The sequence below is a fragment of the Haemaphysalis longicornis genome, unplaced genomic scaffold (assembly GCF_048455015.1).
Source record: "Haemaphysalis longicornis isolate Haplotype H1 unplaced genomic scaffold, Haemaphysalis longicornis Haplotype H1 scaffold_4, whole genome shotgun sequence".
NCBI lineage: Eukaryota > Metazoa > Arthropoda > Arachnida > Ixodida > Ixodidae > Haemaphysalis > Haemaphysalis longicornis.
In genome coordinates, this window is record NW_027526361.1 from 143,069 (window position 1) to 155,945 (window position 12,877).

Consider the following 12,877-nt stretch of genomic DNA (forward strand, 5'->3'; position numbering starts at 1 on the left):
CTGTGACACGGGCGGCTGGTGGCTTTTTGCCTCGCCCCGCCTTGGTGCGCTGTTCTCTTGCCGCCTTTGGCACTGGCCGAGACGGTGTTACCTCCATGTCATCGTCTGAGTGGTGTGACAGTGACGAGACAGAGTCCTTGCGGGCTCCACCTCGGGATATGTTTGAAGTGGAGGCAGGAGCCCCTGCCGTCCCTGACAGTTGTTTGTCGGACACAGAAGAGGTCGTGGGGCCGACCACATCTACGTCTATGGCCGCCTGCAGTCTGGCAGCCGGAAGAGGAGGACTGACGGCAGAACCGTCACTCCCGACATTCGCAGCTAACACAACACTTGCGGGCACCACAGGTGTCGTGTGGGATGGTTGGGCTGCTTTGGGCAGCACCTCGGGGGGCTGGGGCGGCACCAAGTCTGCTTCGCAGTACTGGGTGGCCGCCGTGACAAGACGCCGCTCCGCCCCCCGGCGAGCTGCGACGGCATACCTTTGCGAAAACATTAAGTGTTTCTGTTGTGCTTCTTGATAGATGATGTTCTGGGTGACCTTCATGTGTATGATTTCTTTCTCGGCTTTGAATTTAGCAAATGACCGGGAGTATGCAGCATGGGGTTGTTCACAGTTGGCACATTTCAATACGTTGGAAGCACAGTTCTCTGAAGGGTCATGATGTCCTGCGCACTCAGCGCATGTCAGTTGTCCACGGCAGGTAGTAGTACTGTGCCCATACCGCTGGCACTTGAAGCAGCGGCGTGGGTTTGGTATGTAAGGTCGGACGTCGCAATGAAGAAAGCCTGCAGTGACAGACTCCGGTAGGACACTTCGGTCAAAAGTTAGGATCACATGCTTCGTTTTTACTTCTTTGCCATCGCGTCTGATCATCATTCTTCTAACCGCAGTAACGCCCTGGTCACGCATGCCCTCGAGGAGGTCAGACTCACTTTCATTGAGCAGGTCCATCTCGGAAATCATGCCCTGCGAGCTGTTAAGCCTCCGATGTGGCGTTACAGCTATTTCAAGGCCAAGTAAGTCAATCTGGTTCAAGAGACTGTCAGATTGTTTTTTGGTAGATAGTTCAACAAGCACGTCCCCCGATGTCAGCTTCTTTACCTTGTAGCTCGCGCCAACTACACTCTCAATGAACTTGGCAATTAAGAAAACCGACTTGCAGGTAATTGGAGATTCCTTGTTCTTTGGATTGTATCACTAAGAAGCGAGGAAAGCTGTCCGGGGTGTTAAATTTCATGTTGGGCAGAGGTTTGAATATTACATCGGTGTGGGCCCTTTTTGGGGCACGATCATTTGGAAGAGAGGGTTTCGAAAATACCATGCGACATAGTATAAAGCAGGGAACTGGGGTACTTTCTTCTTTGACGTTACCCTAATGGTCAAAGAGGTCCCAGAGCTCCCAGCCTGATAGACAAACAGGGAGCCCATCGGCCGGAGCTTGACCAGGGCTCTGACGGCCACCATTCACGGCTTCTAACCCTTCACCTTTCAACTTCTCACCACGGTAGGTAACAGCTCAAGTATGGGGGGCTCGGGGTACGCGGTGCCGCCACTCACCGTCGCCAAAATTACTCAAGGTGCCCCGTGCGGGGGATTTTGGGAGACGTCTTGTTCGCCATAATTTATTGAATACAGTTGAACCTCGATATAACGAACCTCGATTTAACGAAATTCGCGATATAACGAATTTTTTCAAGTTTTCTAACAAAATTTTGCTAAATGCATGTATTTTTGTCTCGATTTTACGAAGTAATTTTGTGCGGCACTTTCGATTTAACGAAGTCACGGCAAGAAAGGAAGAACGAAATTCCGGTCGAGGCACGTTTTATTTTGCCTCTCAGGCCCTACAATGAAAAAATTCAGTGCTCAAATTGACTCTTGAAGGCTCAAATGAAAGAAAAGCGGTGAAATCTACGGTTAACAACAATTAAAAGCGAAGAACGAAGCTGCACAAACCGCTAGCGGTCATAGACGGTTTAATAGTGCGGCCACTATTTTGACGTCTCCATTGTTGACTACGCCAGCGCCCTCTATGCTTAGGCTACCGAAGCCTATTTCAAGCTTTTTTTTTTCAACGCGTCATTGCTCACGGTGCTGCTGCTCTAGGTTGTGCTCGCTAATAACCAAATTAATATTTTGTTCGTGCATCGTTAGGTGAGTTTCGTAAGCAGCATGAGCACTCCAAGAGAAAGAAAAGTGTTCCGAACAAGAGCCTGAGGAAGTTCGGTGAAACTGACAGCCACCGAAGTGTGATGGATGCCATCGATGTTCTGCGGAGGCACGCAGGTGCACATGAATGTTAAGACCTTGTTAGGGCTGTCAGCATACGACCGTCACGTAAAGCCCGCCCTGGTCAAGAAACGCCAAGCACTGCTTACGGACTTCTTCACTACGGCTTGAACATCGAGTGCTGGTGGCAATAAATTGCTCTCTTTGAACGTGGTCAAAATGTGTTCATTAGACAGCTGCTATGCAGAGAAATCGGTTTCTTTAGGGCTCAGCGGGCATAAAAGTAATTGCTTAATCGAAGTTGGCCAGAAGATATTTAACGTAAGCTTTCCGCTTTAGCGGGAGCACGTAAGCGCTGCTCCACAAAGTGAAGTGGTCCGTGTTTACTCCGCTTAACTCTCAATCATGGCTTTATCTCGAGTGTCGTGGTTGCATCATGTGCCCATACTGCAGAGCCTTTGTGCATGAAAAAAGTCTTTCGAAAGCTTTATAGCACCCTTCCGCTGTTGGCATGCCGCACCCCTCAACGCCACGCCTAAGCCTACCACTGAACCGACGAAAAGAGGTGTAACTTCGAACCAGCACCTCGCCGGGGTGAAGTTCACGGGGCATGGACACGAGTTCAGTTGACTAACAGCGGCGTTTAGTAGTGACCGAAATGAAAAAAAGAAAAAGTGGAAACCTAGTCTGCTATCATATTTAATGAGGCGTTGCGGAAAAAGCACCGGTTTTACGACACCAACTACTGTCGGCTATCCGAATTCCATTGCCTAAGTGTTGAAGCTCTTAATTCACGCAATTTTCTCGGCCAGTTTTAGTACAAATTCCGCTTTAAGTGGAGAGGTAACTACATATCAGTTGTTTCTGAGCGATGGGCAAGGTTTTGAAACCTGAATACATAACTAGTTTAAATTAACTGTAAAATCGAAACCTCGATTTTACGAAATTCTCGATTTAACGAAATTTTCGCCCGCAAGTACGACTTCCTTATATCAAGGTTTAACTGTATTAGTATTGTTATGGTAGAAAGTAATCGCTTCATGAAACATGGAGTATGCTTGACAAACAGGGCCACGTAAGGCAACGTAGCTTACGCCAACTGGCCAGTGTTGTATAAGACAACTCCAAAGCGTCGGACTGCTGTGCAGCTAAAACAACCATAGTGCGCCCACTACCAACAGCAGTGCGCATCGGTATTTCTATGTTTACGTGAATTTTCGTAACTATTGTTCTTTACCGCACTATTCTTACATCTGTAAAATGTATATGCATTGCATATAGGAGCAAATAGCTCGTTCGGCAAGCTTATAAGCTCTGCCTAAATTATGTTTGCTTTTGCCAGCTTCTGCCAATCGCACAGCTGGGCTCATATGACTTCATAGGTTCTGTTGCGGGAAAAGAGCTAGTGGGTCGCATGGCCATTCCCTTTTTTACAAATTATATAGCTTATTTGAGCAAAGAGTACGTTAAAAGTGGTGCCAGTATGATTCTAACGAGGCAACCTTTCGAATGAACCAAACTTGTGTTTTGCCTTCATGGCTCCTTTATAGCCCTCGCTGAAGGTTCAGAAGCTCAAGCATGACGAGAGCACCTTTGCAAGACGAAGGAGGACAATTTGAGATTCTATATTGCTAGCCCTTGTTTGCCTATATGTTATACTTATGAGTAGGCATTGTTGAAGATGATAAAGAGACGCCTTGCACGGGGGCACAGGCATAGTTCACTCCTGCTTTCCGTGACAGGCATTATTATACAGACCCACGAAAAATGTCACAGGGACAGTGGTTTGAGGTGTGTTCAGAAGGGGTGGAAGAAAAAAAAACGGAACAAAAAAAAGTGACCCCTGACTGACTTGAAGGTTAACACAATGCCTGGAGAACAAGCTTATCAAAACATAGGCGAACGTTAGGCAGCATTCTGGGCACCTTAAGACCTATTACCCCTGAGACCTTGAGATCTGCCACCGCACGGAGGACTTTAGTGGCAAAGCTTCCACAAAATGCTTTCCTGCAAAACAAGCACTGCCGAATGGGACCCCGGGCACAATGCTGTAACAGCCACCGAGCCAATCAAGGCGACCTCGAATAAAAACCCTCTCTCCCTTGTGGGGATCCTTGTTTCCCTACGCCTCGCCTGCACATGTTTTCGCGAGCTGGGAGCCGCCATTTTGGGCAGCCGGCACGTCACGCGAGTCATGACCTCTTCGTGACCCCACGCGACGTGCCGAACCGGCTCGCCGCGAATGCATGTGGAGGGCGCGGGGGAAGGAGGACCAGTTTGCCGCCTTCTCTCATGCCACCCTCTCCCCGACCTCCTCTCCCCCCGAGCCGACCTGCGGGATGCGTGAATGTTCTGCGGGGACTCCGGTGAGAGATTCTGCCCTGATCGGTCGCAAGGGATGCCTTCCCTGCTCCCGCAGCCATGATGACGGATATCGAGGTCTGAGTCCCGCAGCTTGAGCGAGCGAACGGAGCCACTGTCTCCCCGCAAGCGATAGTCGTGTTGTCTGGTATATGCCCTGCATCTTCCAGGCAATAAAGCCTCACTTTGGATTGCCGGAGTCTGTCTACCGCATGTGAGTACCCGAACCCGTGCGCGAGTCTTCGGATTCTGCAGGGGCTAGCGTACGGCGTGTAGCACTTTCTCTAGAGAAGGTAGCCGGGGTCCTCTGCTATCCCGTACGTTAGCCCACACCTTGTCTCTTTTGTCACCCAGAGGCTTTGTCCGTGCACTGAAGGAGCAGCCTTACCCACATTCTTCTCGGTGAGCAGGTGATCGAAAGGGGGAGTGGTGCTGATGTGGGTGATGGTGTGGGCAGCATAATTTCCCTGGCGGCTCTTGATGGAGACAGTCCACTCCATTGGAGGGACGCTGAAAGAAGGCAGAGGTGAGTGCTCCGCTGACTTTTGTCTAGCATGGGCAAGAGCTTGGCAAAAAGGGTTTTTCTGTTACAGCATCTATAGCCTGGTTTCACGCAGGCCTGAGCCCTGTAAAGCAGCTCAGGGAGCAGGAATGATGCCACTTTGGAGCATTCAACTTATGTTACAAGCAAGCAAACTTTTAGGGCCCAGCCGCTCTGTCAATAGGCTTCTGTAATACGCAAGAAAAGACACAATGTCTGTACTTTAAGTTACACATTCAAATGTTTGCAAAGCCAACAACATAATGCAACAACATTTAGACAAATAAACAAAAAACCGTGCTTTAAAGCATCACAACTGGCATGAACACTAAATACCATAAGACCAATGAAAAAAAAAAGGCACAGTTCACATTAGTAGGGCACCACAGCTCAGATGGGCAATAGGTGTGTACCCCTTAGGACACTTTATGACATAAGGTATCCTCATAGATTTGTTCCACCACCCACTGGCATGGTGATTTCATGGCTGAAGCACTGCGCGTATACTGGAATATAGAGGTATGTTGTCCACGACCTGTAGGGGTGGTCCATTTTGCGGCAGTGACACCTTCTTATGGAGAACTCCTCCGGGTAAGCTCAGCCTTGGTTGGCTTCACAAGTTCAGTCTGTTACAATATACATGTTCACTTATTGCTGAAAATAAGCCTATTTCTAAATTGAATGGCAACAAACAGTAACTGCAGAAAAAAAAAAGCCTTTTAAACAATCATTGTGAAAGCGGTCGAGTGGGCACTTTATGCGGCCAGGCCCACCAGGCCTCCTGCTGGAGCCAGCACCAGCTACGAGTCTTCCCCTGCAGAAAGCCGCTCATTTTGTTGTGGCTGCATTCGACCTTTTCCACTGCTCACTGCCACATAAACAATACACAGGAGATAGGCATTCCCGCTGAGAAGGGAAGGCGCACTGGCCTGTGTGCAGCTGCCGCTATCTCATCTCACCTCCCAGCACACCAGCCACTTGTTGGCAGAAAAGATCTTTGCCCACAAGCGTCACTGAAAAGGGGATTCCTACACATCTAGAGCACTGGAAAACACTGTGGCAGCACATGCCAAGCAAGAGAAGTTGGCGAAAAAGGCGCGCTTTTTAAAGATACAAGCGATGCCATACATGTACGTCATTCACCATTTTGAAAGTGTTTGCCGATGCCGTACATGTACGGCCGTGACCCTCAAAGGGTTAATCACAATTTAAAGGGGCCGCAGAAAACTGTGACCGTCACAAGAAGGACTGCCTGTCTTACCCACTGGTTTCTAAGCAGAGAAAGCATCATCTGCAACCAGCGCTATAAAGCACTGGTTACAGAAGGCCCAGAAAGCTGCAAAAGGTCCAACCTTTGAGCTAGAGGACACAATTACTTCCCCTCTAGTGTTCCTAGCAGCCCTAGCCATCACCATTATCGAAATATCCGGGCGCTACCCCTTTCACAAAATAGCATCAGGTAACTGATTCTGGCATGGTAGGTTGCATTCACACAGCAAGAGGTGTAAAAAATTGCAAAAGTAGTGATAAACCCAAAAACAAGTTCTCTGACAGCCCCACATCAAACACACACACACACACGCACAAATGCACATGACCGCGCTATGATTTCACCAAAGTTGACGGGCTTTCTTACTTCTCTAGGGCTACTCGGACGTTGGAAACCTTGAGTGGAAACCTGAACTTGTGAATGTATTTTCCCCGTTCGCAGTTGGTGAAGTGCTTCAGGGCTTCTCTGCAAAGAAAAAGTGAAACAAGAAGGACGCTAAAACTGCTAGCTTATGGCACAGGCTGCGCATGCAGCAAGAAAGCTGAGAAAGTATTCAAGATGGCCGTGTCGGAGGCACTGCCGGACGACCATGACGCAGCTTCAAATTTTACTGCCCTGCAACTGCTGTGCTTGCTACAGCTAAGCAAAATTTGCAGCAGGCTGGTTTAATGAGTAACTGGCCGGCCTTTGCAAAAGGTGCATTAATCACTGCACACTGATGATAGTCTGGATATGCAACTGAGCATGAGCTGCACTTATTAAATGCCAAAGCAACAATGCTGAGAGAGAACAGCTGACAAAATGATGAACAGCCAAACCCTGTGCAAGCCTACTGCCGAGTTTTAATTTCTTTTTGGTCGGGGGCAAGCAGGTGTGCACTGTTAAGCCCTTGAAAAAGGAGAGCCCCCCATTGTCAGGGGTCGGATTCTTGTCTCCTCTCGGGTGCTATGCTTAGTTGACCCTGTCAAACAGCTCCGGCTAGTAAGGCTCGGGCTGACTCTCATCAGGTTATGTACTACGTGCCTTCGGCTTTGCCGAACAGTCTTGTAACTTGATTGATTGATTGATTGTAGGAATTAACACGCTGACGCATTACAGACGATGAGGTGCGCTGTAGTGGAGGGCTCCGGATTAATTTTGACCACCTGAGGATCTTTAACGTGCGCCGAAATCTTGCACACACGGGCATTTTGTTTTTCGCCTCTATCAGGAAAACGGCCGCCGCGGCCGGGAATCAAACCCGCGAGCTTGTGCTCAGTAGCGCAACGCCTTAGCCACTGAGCCACCGCGGCGGCTAGTCTTGTAATGAGTAGCCCATTTTATGTACATCTTGTAAGTAAAACCTTAAAATCTGAGTACTGCACATAGTATATTCTTTTGAGTCCTACCCTAAATTCGCAAGCCTTCATCTCCTTGCTGCTGAGAGCCATCGACCGAGCAACCCTTCGGGCTCCTCGACTTCCGCCTCTGGCTGCACAACAGACCATCGGCTCCATCTACCCCTGGTCGGAAGCCTCCGTTCAAGCTGGTCAACCCTTAGGGAGGAGGATGAAGACACCCTGTTTACCACTAATTCTGCTTAACTCTTTTGCTAACGCGCCTATTCGAATCGATCAATTTGGTTGACGCATTTCAGATGCAAATTCTCGCGCGGGTCCCTAATGCCATCTGGGTAAGAAAGTGGGACACACAATGTGATCCACGTGGTTTTGTTGGTTTTTTTTTTTTTTGCTTTGTGGAAGTTTTCCTTTCCCCTAAAAAGTTTCCATAAGCTACACAAGCGTCCACGCATGATCGATGCGATCATGGCGTCATTGTGCATGAGCACTCCTGGAAGATGACATCTTTCTCGCAAATCAAGCGCTCCAACAGACGATTTTGCGGATGAATCAGCAGTAGTGAGCCTGAAGAAGATGTGGACACATCAGATTTCGGCGCGCTCCAGGGTAACGCATGGCACTTCGTGCGGGCCATTGATATCTTCCAACAGCTGATCAATGTGATCTGTGACAACACAAACAAATATGCAGGGACACATATTTTAGAGAGGCGGACAGAAAATTACATATTGTGGGAATTGTGGAGCTGCCTCGCCTTCATCTTTACTGGAATGCCTCGGAGCTGTTTTCAGGCCTCATTCCCCAGAGGTTATGAGAAGTAAAAGTTAGAAATGAAGACAGCAGTTTATGAACCATGCAGTGTCTCTGTTTCCTCCCGAAGAGGGGCTGCTTTGGAGAATGGCACACCACACACCCACGCCAACTTTCTTTTTTGCAGAAAGAAGAGTCTTTGGCAATTTTTTCTGAAACTTGTAACATAATAGGCCCACAGGTGGAACAGACAATCAATTGGCTACTAGGAGCAGTGCTTGGAGCAGCCAAAATGAAGATTTGGAGCCACATTCCAGCTTTTGGAGGAGGTTGTTTTGGACCACTTAAATTGACTTATAGGGACTACTACTCAGAGTCATGCAATTCCTTAAAACGCAAGTAGAATGAAAAAAAAAGAAAAAGAAACAGGACCTCACAGACCATAAAAGCACTAACAGAAGCTTTTAGCTGGTTTTTCCAAAAATTTATTTCAAGCAAAAAAGCACTAGTTTAAGAAATAAAACATTGTACAAGCAAAACATCAGCTTAAATATGAGCATGATGGGTTTAGGACTTTTTTTTTCTGCGACGACTGCACTTTTGACAAAGGTTCTGAGAGCTTTTCCTGGCCCTGCCTCGGAAGACTCTGGCCACTTTGCACACCAGCGAAGCACTTTTTTAAGGTGAGATCACCGTTGCTCAATATCTTCTTAGATGAATCGATTTCAGCTTGCAATTCTCTCTCTTTGCCAGCCTTGCTTGTAGCACTGCAATCACCTAGCTTTGATTTCTTGTCACGTGGTTCTTCCAATGCTTGGCCTTCAAGTCGCGGCATCTGATGTTTCAGAGCCCTTCACAGCTATGATGAGCCCTCTACTCAGGGGCACAGCTGTTGCATTGTAGCCAAATCTTAGTGATCGACCCTCAGTTACGCCCTCGACGCAAAGTTTGACGTGCTTTAACCCTTTGAGGGTTTTTGCCGTATGTGTACGGCGGCAGTTTTCTGCCTCGCAAGGTATTTGCCGTACGGTCATGAGTTCGAGCATCATAATAACGATGTATGCTCCCTTGGAGGTACTGCCACCTCCTAGGACTTACCAGAAGCATTCGAAATTTGATTGTGCTACCTTTTTGCGGTGATAAACAGAACTAAAAGAGTCGAGTTCGGCCGTGCTTCAGCGCATTACGGCGTCGGTGTCAACGAATCTCGTGGTTTCAGTTTCGCCACATGATCACAATGGAGGCGCGCAAAACTTGATCAACACTCCCTTGCAGAGGCGGTGGAAATTGATTTCTACCTATATTGGCGCTGCTCTTATCTTGCTTATCACTGACGCTCGCTAGGTATTCTTGCTCTCCTTGCTTGGAACTGAAGTAATGTACTCGGAGACTCGCAGGGGCGGCAGATGTTATTTCTATCTATATTGGCGCTGCTGTTAGCTTGTTTATCACTAACGCGCACGATATTCTCACTCTCCTCGTTTATTGAGTTACCTTCGAGTTCTACTGATGCACGGCAAAGCGGTGATATGACCCAACAAACTGCCCGTTCTCTTGACACCGACAGTGATGACTCTCCTTTCACAGAGTCCGAATTGGAAGAAAGTCTTTCTTTGGAAGAAGACAGCTCCTCTTTGGGAGATGAACTGCATTCGACGAGGTCTACCTCCGACCTCAGCGCAGCCGCAACATCCCAAAAGCAGACAAGACGCGACGACACCCAGTGGGACACAAGTGATTTTTTGCCATCTCTTTTCACCTGTGACGACTCTCAATCAGGGCAGGTTGCGGCCTTTCTGCTCCTGCCAGAAGCAAGCGAATTGCATTATTTCCAACTGCTTTTCGATGAACAACTGTTGCCACTCGTCACGGAAACGAACGAGTACGGGAGTGAAAAAGCAGCCGCATGTCATTCCGACGCATTGCGGCTCAGAGCCTGGGCGGCCGTGGATCTGCCGGAGTTTTACTGCTTCTTGGCAATAGTGCTGCTCATGGGCCTGGTGCGGAAGAACGCCGTGCGGGACTATTGGTTGACAGGCCCGATGCTGATGACCCCGTTTTTTCATGAGATTTTTTCTGTGAATCGTTTCACTCTTCTGGTGCGCGTCCTGAACTTCAGTTCGATACTGGAGCAATAAGATCACCTAAGGGCCATCAGACCGGTAATAGAGGCCATTCAGGAAAAATTTTCAAGCCTTTTCCTTCCATACCAAGATTTATGTACTGATGAATCTCTGATGCCTTGGACAGGTCACCTTTCGTTCTGGCAGTACATACCATCCAAAAGACACCGGTTTGGAGTGAAGATATTCATGATGTGCGACGTCAAAACCAGGTTTGTACTGAGGTTTCTAGTTTATACAGGAGCTACAGTTAGCATGGCCAGAAGAAAGGAGCTTGGATATGCAGGCTCTGTTGTTGCTAGACTTCCTTGGAAAAGGACACTCTCTGTTTGTGGACAATTGGTACAGAAGCCCAGTGCTGTTTGAATTTCTGCAGAGCAACAGAACAAATGCATGCAGAACTGTGTGAATCAACAGGAAGGGCCTGCCATCTTTCAAAAAGAAGATGAAGGAGGGTGAAAGTGAGAGCTTCCACACAGACACTCTGCTTGCATTGAAATGGTGCGACAAGCGCGAAGTCACCATGTTGACATCAATGCATGGACCCCAGATGCAAGACTCCGATAAAGTGGACAGAGTGACTGGAGAGAAAAAAAAAAGCCCACATGTATACTTGAATACACGAAGCAAATGGGACTCACTGACAGAGTAGACATGCAGCTGAGCTTCAGTGAGAGCATCAGAAAAACTCTGAAGTGGAACAACAAGTTCTTTTTTCACCAGCTCGACATATCACTGCTGAATGCATTTATTCTCCACCGCGAGAGAACTGGAACCGCGGTGAAGCTTGCTGTGCTTAGACAGAGAGTTGCGACCCAAATATTGGAACAGTACAAAGCCCAGATCCAACGACCCAGGCGTGGAAAACGAACCACAGACAACCCGCTGCAACTGACGGCGCGCCGCTTCACAGGGAGGGTGCCTTAGACCTCCTCCCAAAGCAGCCGCACGCAAAGAAGATGTCGTGTGTGCCCACGCAACTCATCGCTCCAAAAAGAGAATAGACACACGTTTTATGTGTGCAGACTGCGATAAGGCACTGTGCGTAGACCCGTGTTTCAAGGAATACCACACTCTGAAATTGTATTGGGCATTTTCCAGTTCTGAGTGATGCTGACACCAAAATACTGTTCCTGATATTTTTTTACAATTTATTCCAGACTTTACTCATTTTGTACGTTCCAAATCCACAATAAAGTAACTTGATCAGCAGGAAAAGCTTTTTCAAAAAAAATTCGACCCTCATGGGTTAAAGGGCTACTGAAGAGATTTTAAACCCGGGCAAAACTCTACTTTTTGCAATTATTACATTTGTCAGTTCATGCCTATAAAAATTTTTTTTCAGCGTTTTTAGCTAGGGGACAGCGGTATTCGTAGATGAAGTTGACCCTCCGCTCCGCCAACTGCTCCCTCCCGCATCGCTGGAAGAGCGAGAAACAGAGAGGCAGCGACTGGAAGTAGCATCATATTCGGACTACAGCCAGCGATGTGCGCCACCGCTTCGCAATGTCCGTTTTCTGGGCGAATGTCCGAATTAAGCAGGCGTGTAATCTGCACTTTATTAGTCTTTATTGTCTAGAGTTGCTTCCGCATTGATTTTTAACCGTAATGCTACTCTGCGATTCACTAAAGCAGGCGTGAGACAGCTGAATCAGATTTGGGAGCAGTTTTCAGAGCAGCGAAATCTCTATTTTGGAGCAGAAGAACCTTCATTTGGAGCAGAAGAAAGACATTTATTATGTCACCTTGGGGGACTAAAAAATCAAATTTTTGGCAACTTGGTGAGGAAAAGTGCACTTTTTAATCGGTTTTCAACGTACGTAACAGTGAAACAGCCTTTCACTAAAGCTTTTTCTACCAGAGTATCACAAGGTACGAACTGCACTACCTTTTTACAAATCATTTTTAAATTCTTAGGCTCTATTCATAAGTAGCGTGGAGAGCCGTTGAAAATATCGAATTGAAAAACTAAGCAATGGTAAGGCGTTTTTATTATGATGTGACTTGGGAAACTATTATTTTTGTAATCTCAGGCTTGCTTTTACGCACATTGTAGAGCCGGCAAAGTACAGGCCAAAATGCACTCTGTGCAAGATTTGGAAATTCATTACAAAAAATACGTTTTTCTAGAAACGATTTTGTCACGATTTAGCCCCACGTTCGTGAACCTGGGAGGGTAGGAGTACCCTCCAGCCGATAGATGAAATGCATTTTGCTGGTGGTGACACTGACCGACCGCGAGCTGCTGTGCTCGGCGGTGTT

The 12,877-nt window shown here is 47.6% G+C and overlaps 1 protein-coding gene across 2 annotated transcripts in view; it reads right to left on the reverse strand.

Annotated features, from left to right (window-relative positions):
- LOC144178098 (protein zwilch homolog) overlaps window positions 1-12,877 on the reverse strand; it is a 261,163-nt gene that overhangs the window by 19,139 nt on the left and 229,147 nt on the right. For both annotated transcript variants that reach the window (XM_077705628.1, XM_077705627.1), the window contains exons 14-15: window positions 6,769-6,867; window positions 4,980-5,101 (exon numbers count right to left, since the gene is read on the reverse strand). In XM_077705628.1, coding sequence (XP_077561754.1) covers window positions 4,980-5,101; window positions 6,769-6,867 — 221 coding nt within the window. The remainder of the gene's footprint in view (window positions 1-4,979; window positions 5,102-6,768; window positions 6,868-12,877) is intronic.